Genomic DNA, 9,331 nt, shown 5'->3' with positions numbered 1-9,331 from the left:
GCCAAGCACACTGACTCTATCTGTCTTTGTGACCCATTCTGAGCTACAAATTCCTCGTCACATTACTCCTGATCAGCCAGAGGCTGCCTACCCACACTTTTATCAAACCACAGTGTTTCATTCGCTTTTGGAGAAGTGTCATTTAGTGTTCCTCCGCATTGTCATTCTATATTCATCCGCAGCTCTATTCTCATAGAAACACCGTGTAACGTTCAGGTTCTGTTGAATAGGATCTAGAATATATAGTCATATTTTATGCTTGTTTCGTTGCAGTCGTTATGAAAACAAAAGCGGTTAAATTCATAAGCATATTTATAACAATACATCAATAAAAAAAACATTTTAAAAATCTAAAATTATATTGGGACGAGTGGGGGAGAGGAGACATTAAAATGCATTCCTGACAAGCGAACTTTAAAACTTTAAACACATTTGTTTCTTTTCGTCTTCTTCTTTTCTTCGTTTTTTAATGTGCACACAGTTCTCCCAACAATAAAATAAAATAAAATAAAAAGGTGTATTATGTGTCTTACGTCGTTTTTTTCTAATAAAGTTATCACTTTACGTTTTACTCTTTTTTTTTTATGTTAAATTGCCCCGATTACCTTGGCCTACACGCATAACATTAATACGGGAAAAGTCTGCATGCAGCGCAGTGCTCACTAAAAAGCTGTCCCTGTTCACAATATGTACACACACACACACACACACACACACACACACACACACAGACATATATATATATAATCTGATGGAAGCAGGCCTGTTCTGCTGTTTTTGTCCTGCTGTAGTGATTGTACACAATAACGTCAGACGGACAGACGTACTAAAATGTTACTCCCATGCTCCTTCTAGGTCTATTATTCTCCTTTGAACCAGTAACTGAACCAGTACGGTCTCTAACTATTCGTATTATTTAAAGGGTAAGCAGCTTCCATTGCAGAGACAGAGTTCGATACATTCCTCGTGTGTGTAAACAGTGTAGTCTCAAAAAAAGAAAAAACAACAACCAAGTTGAACGTGTGTGATTACTAAAGTGATGCTTACTCTATCTGCTCACAGCAGTATGTGCTGCCACATCTCTTTATGGCTCCATAACTGCGCTAAAACGCACAACCAGCAGAAGAAGGATAAGCTGCATTTTATTTCATGAAATGAGTGTATAAGGTGTAAAACTAAAGCAAAACAACTTGGATTTATATATAAAAACAAAGCTAAATCTGAGTGTACTTGGTGTGTTTTATTGTCAGTGAATTGACGCCATTTTTAAACTGTAATTACTTGTTTTAATGTGAGCTTTGTGAAGCTTTAATGAAACACACAGCACTACAGTTTACATTTTAAGTATTAGTAATATTATTAATAGTATCACAACAAGCAGGACACTGTGGGACAGTCTAAAAACGACAGGCTACTTCGCTGGTTATTTAACAATAACAATAGCAGGCTAATAATAATAAAACGACGAGGCTCAGAGACATGCCCTTTAAAGGAAAAAAACCATCTGTGAAAGATCAGTGTCTCTGTTGTTATTTTCTCTGCATTTACGCGGTGGGCTGAGTCTGCTTCTGCCTTCAGAAAGCCTTCTCTCTAACGATTAAATTTGGCTTCTCCTTTGTGCAAATGTGTGACATATTGCTGAAATATGGGGCCTGGGAGCTGTCAGGAGATTTCAAAATCAGTATAAGGGTGCTGCAATAACCGATTAGAAAAATGGGGCTTTCAGGTTTGGAACTGTTAAAAGTAGCGCGCTCTTCTTCACACACGTTCATCAGGGCATAAGACGTTTATGATATAAATGAGTAAAAACATGGACAATGGTATGGCCCTTGCCTTGTCTACGTGTTCCAGCTGTGAATAGGCTGCTTTAGCTGAGACTTAAAGGACAACATCGCCCTCTAGCGCTCCCGGTATTCTTTCCAGGGGCCCTGAAGCTCCAGTAAAGGTAAACAGATTTTAGATCTGCAACTTTCTGGATTCCTGTTTTAATCAACTGAAGGTGTTTTCAAGTTTAAGAACAAAGAAAAACAAAGCGTGTTAGCTCCTGCCCGTAAAGTACAATTAAGACACGTGCTGTTCTTGGCCATTTCAGTACACAGTCCCATCAGAAGATAAGACTGCACCACACAGCAGTCAAAGTTAAGTTTTTTTTTCCCATCGGTGGGAAGTGCAATTGATGAATACACGTGACCATTAAGGTGGGGGTGATTTCCTCTAAAACAATTCATCGACCAGACACCCCATGGAAAAGTGTCTACACTCTGTTTGTCAGCAACAGACGCAAACACCCAGGAAAAAGGATTTTTCAAAGGAGAGCGTAATTACTGGCCAGGCCCATAAAGTAATTTAGGCCAGACGTCTAGCCATTTCTATAGCTTTATTGGACCGCGCTTCTTCCTGCTTTAAAGTAATTGTTCGTACAAGTTGGACCATAAATTGGAAATTCGCCGCAACACCTCTCCCAATAGCAAACATTTTATGACTTGGAGCACTACTTTTCAAAAAAACACTAAAATCTTCCGTTTTTTAAAGTTATTTTTAAAGATGTTTTAAATAATATTTAGTGGGGGTTTAATATAATTTTAATATGTGGGCTGCTAATAAGAACATCCAGCCATTACATATTGGATATTATGTTAAATAGTGCTGTTCTCTATTAGGTTACGTGGCCTCGATAAACCGCATTTGGATAAGTAAGGCCTTAGGGGATATGCTTTGGTCTAATACAAATAAATTAAAGAACAAGGTGCTTACGTCAACATGTCAAAAATACGAATACAGGATAAAATCTTTATGCATTTATTTTTGATTTAGACTAAAGGGAGATTTTTCCTTTCCTAAACATGGCACCTTGTCATGAACTGTATGAAAGCTTAAAAAATAATTTAGGAGGTTTTAAAAACAAAGATTTTAAGCAAAAAGTCGTTAAAACTGGGTAAATTCTCGCTTTACTGAAACTGCGTCCCGTGTGTGTAGTGACATAGACAGCAGTCGAAGTAGTTGCTCTGAATTCTTTTTATATTTATATTTATATATATATACAACTCCAAATAACAGCAATACACATACATGTTTCCTGCTGCGTAAACATCCCACTTTGTTGCGTAAAACTTTCAGTTGGCTTGAAACATTGTTCGACAGATCCTCTGTGGGTCTCATCAAGGCAAATTTTTTGCATTTTGCACGTGTGATGCATATTTGGCCAAATAACCCCATAACGCTGACACTTATTAAATGTTAATAATAATAATAATAATAATAACAATAAAATTTAAAAAAATAAAATGGCTAAGGAGGCTCCTATCAAAAATCATTATAATTGTTCACATGGCTTCCTTGGTACAAACGTCAGAATGTGTGAAACGGCACCAGCACCGGACTTATAGCTGCTCCTTGCCGTTCCTCTCTCTGTTCATCTTCTTCATTTTCATCCTCCTGTTCTGGAACCAGATCTTCACTTGTCTCTCCGTTAAACTGAGTATGCGAGCGACTTCATAGCGCCGGTCTCTTGTCAAATACATGTTGTAGAGGAACTCCTTCTCTAGCTCTAAAGTCTGATATTTTGTGTAGGGACATCGCTTCTTTCTCGTCGAGCGTGCGTGAATCCAATTTGCTGCAGGGTTACCTAAAAGCACATAAAGTAAATACACATGTGATTAGTTGTTTGGTTTTTTCCCATTTTTATTGTAACCTTTAATAAACTGTAGCCATTGTTTTTCCCTAAATGGGGCTCAGAGACTTGCGGTCGGTTTCATTGAAGCAAAAGAAAATGAGAACTGTTGCTTATGTCCAAAGAGGACTATTTCGATTACATGATTTCCTGTTTGTACTGATTGCCCCCGTGCACCAACAGAGGGAAATAAATCAGATCTGTACTTAGGTATATAGTCTCCTTAGATGCAGTCTTATCGAAATATTAAGTTGTGTATCTATTTCGGGTGTCCCGTGACATGAAAAACATTAGGATCCCTGCAATAACCCTTGTAGGGCGGGTTCTCCCCTTTCGGAGCAACAGTATAGTACGAGACACTTTTATAGGTTAGTAAAACCTCCAGTTTTACACACCCGGCTCATACAGTTCTTAAAGTTGTAAATCAGCACCGGCTATTTCGTTTACTTACTTGGGTCAAGTTTTTGTTTTTCCTCTTTGGGTTCGCTGTGGCTCGAAAGCTCACTTCCACTGTGTTCTTTGGTTGCTTTTTCTGGACACTCCGATACTCCACACGTGAATTCGCCAGCGAGCGGCCGAGCCTCCGCTTCCAACGTGTCACAATCTGAAGATTTAGCTGGCAAGACCTCTGGCTTTGTCCCGTACGACCGACTGCTGGATGGGAATCCGGCGAACGAAACGTGGTTCGAAATGGGGTCCATCCACGGTCGGACGCTAACGTATCTCCCGTCCGACGCAGGCAGATGGGACTGGTGGTGGTGGTGGTGCACATATGGATGATAAATCCCCTGAGGATGAACTGAGGACCAGGACGGCGAGAAAACAGCGGATTTCGGTGCAAAATTACACGAGGAAAAGTCTGCGTTGTCCCCAGCACCTGACGGCCTCGGGGTCATCGCGTGTGGAGCCTGAATAAAGCGAGCACCGTACACATCCTCCGGCTCCTGCCCCATTATAGCGTCCACATAGCAGTTACTGAGAGTGCCACTGGAAGACATTTTTGATGGCTTCCTACTCACATAATAAGGGTTGCACTGTTACGGGAAGCTTCCCTTTATGAACAATCATAGTATTTTTGCTGGCCCGCATCTACAGGGATTGGTTACATGGATCACGTGGTCATATTTACCAATACAGCGAGTAAATCAATCCTGCCCTTGCTCACCCCCCCCCCCTTTTTTTTCGTCAGGTTTAATTTAGCTTTTCATTTCTCAAATAATAAAAAGCCCATTCTGATGTGACTAGTGGGAGAAAACTAACGCTCAAATAAAATGCCCCCTTTTTAATGAAGATGTGGGGATGTTTCAACAAAACCTACAGTCTGTTGTTCTGTTTTTAAAGGAGTAAGAAACATTTCCACCAAAAAGCACACACGGCGTCCAAAAACACGGATTCCTTCTGTCTTAATCCTTCAAGGGGGAAAAAGCTATTCTAATATCGTCCTGTCCCGATACCCTCAATCCCAGTAAAATGGTTTATGGACTTACAGAGTCCTCGTAAAATAGATGTAATAACATGTTGTAAAATAAAAAAGACGCCATTTCAGCTCACAGTGCGGTGTATCCATTGTTAATATTTTGGCAAGGAAACGTATTTTCTGAGTTGGTTTAATTTTTTAAGTTGAGGCGGAAACAGCAGCAGTCGTGAAATTATTACATTCATTGAAAGGAGAGTAATAATGTATCAATAAATGTTTTACGAGGTGCGTGTGATTATACATGCTGTCAATAAAAAAAAGACTTGGAGGAGTCCATGTGTGTATTGCTCTCTGAAAGGTGTAATTTAGCACTAATAGCCTGTACATCTCGCCATGTTTCTTCTTCTACTTTTTTACCTACTTTTTTCAGTATGTCATTCTCTCGCACTGGGTAAGGCAGAATGTCTCGACCTTCAGTGAACACTTGGAGATAAGAACTAGGTCAAATCTGAGGAGGGGATCAGAAATTGTGTTACGTTATCAGAGGCTTGAAAAAGATTTGTGGCAAGCTAAGAAGGCCACACGAAGTTATTTTGTAGATGAAAATGAAGGCTGATTTCGCCACGAAGAAAGGGAGAGCCGAAAGTAATTTACTCCGTCCTCTAATCCTTATAGGCAGTGAGTTTAATTATAAACAGGCCTGCACGCAAAAGCTAAACCAACTTTATTCCATTACACAATCAGCCATCTTCCAATGATTTTGCTAAGCTTTTTCTTTTGCATCCAAATAGACTTTAAAGGAATTCTATCTTGTTATTCATACTAATTTTACTTAGATTTTATTTTTAAGTCATTTTTAGCCAGAATTAGCCTTCCTCGAGTAGCCTACGCGTAAATGAGCGTGAGAATATATTTTCTGAATTTAAGAAGATTAGATTAAAAGTGTTGGAAGTCTACAAACAAACTATTTCGGCTCGTCTTCAGATGAAGTTGCGGCATAATTACAAACGTTTGGCGAAACTGGAAACACAAATGAGGGACGCATTCACACTGTTTTGCCTGCTGTTTTGTGCAACAAGCTTGGAGGAAATTGTTCTTTTTCTTGCCTTTTCCTGCTCGGAATGGGACTGTTTTTTGAAGGAAAACAATGCTTGCGTCAGTGCAAATTAATTTCGGATACTCACAGTGCTGCTAAACCTGAGGCAGGCTATTTGCCGAGTAGAGACCGTGTAGCACGGACAAATCTAAAACAAGATCCTTTGACAATATATTTATTGCAAGATACATGCCACAAACATGCAATAAATTCACAGATTGACATTGTTTTGTTCTGTATTTTTTCCATCACTTTAAAGCCCACAGAAACATTTCACTATCGAGCACACGGCTTGCACTTACTCTTAAACAAATGTTGCACTAGACGACAATAAATGTGCTTTCATGACTGAAATAAAGTAACTCCTTCCACAGCTCGGCCGGATACCCATGTCTTTTTAGCAGAAGAGAAGCACCCTCCAATAATTTAAGACCACAAAGTGTTACCCTGTGATGAAACAAAACAAATACAGGACGCCACGCAAAATAATAATAATAATACAAATAAAAAAATACTAAGATTGGCAAATACAGTCACAGTTTTGTTGATTTTGAGATAAATGTCCAATGCCAGCGAAGCATCAAACTAATATGTGAAGGACGAGGAGGAGGAAAGACAGCTAACACATGCAGCCTCACGAAAAGGTGAGATTTGAGGTCAGTTCACGGATGCGGTTTTCCCTGTTCATTTTCTTCAGCTTCATCCTGCGGTTCTGAAACCAGATCTTGACCTGCCTGTCGGTCAGGTTAACGCTCCTGCTGATCTCTAGGCGGCGCTCTCGGGTCAGGTACATATTGAAGAGAAACTCTTTCTCCAGCTCCAGGGTTTGGTGCTTTGTGTAGGGGCACCTTTTCTTTCTCCCACTTTTTGCTGTCAGCCAGTTGTTTGTGAGAGTGTCACTCTTGCAGTCTGCAGGGATTCAAATCAGAGAGATCAGAGTTTTATTTTTTTATTTATTTATTTTATTCTTTTAGCGACGCACTGAGCGTCCTCTCGAACAAAAAGCTCATCAGTTGCTTTGGATTTCACCTCTGGGAAATAACGCACAACATTTCCCTGAATAAATAAAATGCATGGGTTGTTATTAGTCACTCACATGCCATCACTAATAAAACAAAAATGAAATGAAACCCCAAATGATCAACCCGCACGCGAGGAATACGTGTGTATATGGCCTGATCTTTTTTTTCTGTAAATCCTGATTTAAATGGTGAATTAATATGAATCGTGTAAGATTTCATAAGGAATTTGACATATTTGACTAATTTTGCAAATTGTCAAAACTGGATTGGGGTTAGGGTGAGATTTCTCCTCATCATTTTTCATCTTTTTCCAAAACTTAAAGTTCACACATTTGCCAAACAGATGTTAGAATTAATCAGTGGAGCTTGATTTAACGCTTCAGTTTATGAAAGCTGTGCAATATGCTCACATAACACAAGATTATGCATTAAAAAAAATATGCATATACTTTAAATATCCAAAGAACAGGGGGACATAGGCTTCATGCTGCATGGTAAAACCATTCTCTGTTGCCTATCAGTGCAACCTGAGAAAGACTCTCATTAAACATTACGACTTTAGGGTTGTTTGTGTTTTATACTTGGTTTTATGATGCTGGAGCCTTCTCAGCACCGCGCCACGAGATAAAAGCTTTCATTACAGCCAACCCACCTTTCCCTTCCTTCTGTAGCAGCTCAGGACTGGACACAGGCGCTTCCACTGAGCAGTTTTTCTCCTCCGAGCCGGACTTGGGATCCGGGCTTTCTACGGGGACCGGCGTTCTTGCGGTTTCCGGGTTTTGCGAAGCGTCCTCAATTTTTTTATCCACCTCCGAGAAATTAGAAGATGCCGACGAGGGCTGCGGTTTCGGGGTGACCCGGCTGAGCTGCATCAGTGTTGCGTTTGGACTCGGTGCTTCATGGCAGTAGTTTTCCTGATGCTTCCCGTTCGCATAAGTTTGGCTCAGTCTGAAATAGCCGGGAACCGGGATCTCGGGACCATCGACCGGACACGATTCAGGAATAACGTTAGAATATGCGGGGACTTCTGAAGAGTTGACTTTTTGTACTCTCTTATCGGAGTACATGCAGCAGTTACTCTCTTCCTTTATGCTCTGTGAAAATGTACAGTTTGACATCTGATTGGGAGGCTCTATTCTGCAGGGTCTGTTCGGATCAGTCCAGTTATCTATCTGAGGTATGTACGAGTGGACGTTCATGCCCATATTTTGGTGGTTGACCTCCCCTCTTTTGCCGAAAGACGGCAGGAGTCCACAGGTTTGCATTCCGTAAGTTCCCATTTCTGAGCCAGACGGCATGTACATGTTGCTGTTGGAGTAAAAGCTGTCCGTCCTGCAAGCACCAATTAAAGAGTCCACTAAAAATGTATTTGCCACAGGAGAGCTACTGGAGAAGGACATTTTTTGAATTTAAGTTCTTAGGAGGAGAGAGATGTCCTTTGTAAGCTGACATATCTAGGAAAAACAATCTGTAAGTCAGGATGCCTCCCAACCACATGACAAGCCCACCAATGAGATTTGAAAATGGCCTTGAGACGCAGCCTCCTCTCTCTGCACACACTCGCACTGCGGATGCAGACGTGGTCAACAGCGACACCTACAACACGGACTTGAAATTGGTTTTTGCAGAGAGTCGCGCACGTTTCCACCGGGCATCGCGGGACTTGGATACTTATTCGCGAAATTGAAAGAAATGCGTCGAAAGGACCATTTGAATCCAAACAAAAACTGCTCGCCTTCAATCTAGTCTCAGATTTATAACGACAGACGCGCTGTGAAGTGTTTAAGTGTTTATCAGTGCACCAACTTGAAGAATATGCGTGTCTCTTTGTGTGGAAGACATTCTCGAGAGAGAGTGTGTGTGTGTAGGTGTGCGTGTGTGTAGGTGTATGGGGAGGGGGGTGGGGGTGCCTGCATGGCGCATAGGCGACAACTGCAGACTATTTGGAAAAAAATGTAGCAGCTCTGCTGATTATAATGCAAGGCTATTTTTATTCAACCTTTCACACGTCACCTGCTGTAATCATTAAGAGTGCTTTCCCTGCATATATTTTTAAACATATGCAGCATATGTCTCAATTATATTTGTATTAAATATGTAACAAAAGAATAAACTAAGTATAAATG

General features: G+C 40.6%; 2 protein-coding genes across 3 annotated transcripts; both read right to left on the bottom strand.

The window, feature by feature from the left end:
- Positions 1-3,097: 3,097 nt before the first annotated feature.
- On the bottom strand, positions 3,098-4,668 carry hoxd9a (homeobox D9a). Its single transcript, XM_084908048.1, has 2 exons — positions 4,122-4,668; positions 3,098-3,625 (listed from the first exon to the last, which is right to left on the bottom strand). The coding sequence occupies exons 1-2, from the start codon at positions 4,666-4,668 to the stop codon at positions 3,381-3,383; spliced, it is 792 nt and encodes a 263-aa protein (XP_084764174.1). The 3' UTR covers positions 3,098-3,380.
- A 2,149-nt stretch (positions 4,669-6,817) lies between these two features.
- On the bottom strand, positions 6,818-8,605 carry hoxd10a (homeobox D10a). 2 transcript variants are annotated; one of them, XM_084908195.1, is made up of 2 exons: positions 7,847-8,605; positions 6,818-7,084 (listed from the first exon to the last, which is right to left on the bottom strand). In XM_084908195.1, exons 1-2 carry the CDS (start codon positions 8,603-8,605, stop codon positions 6,818-6,820), a joined length of 1,026 nt encoding a protein of 341 aa, XP_084764321.1. The 2 variants fall into 2 exon arrangements, with proteins under 2 accessions (XP_084764321.1, XP_084764322.1); XM_084908196.1 differs by having other exon boundaries at positions 6,818-7,092; positions 7,858-8,605.
- Positions 8,606-9,331: the final 726 nt, after the last annotated feature.

The sequence above is a fragment of the Perissodus microlepis genome, chromosome 16, assembly GCF_051167445.1.
Source record: "Perissodus microlepis isolate ML-2025 ecotype Zambia chromosome 16, ASM5116744v1, whole genome shotgun sequence".
Lineage (NCBI taxonomy): Eukaryota > Metazoa > Chordata > Actinopteri > Cichliformes > Cichlidae > Perissodus > Perissodus microlepis.
This window is presented reverse-complemented; position numbering and strand designations above follow the sequence as displayed.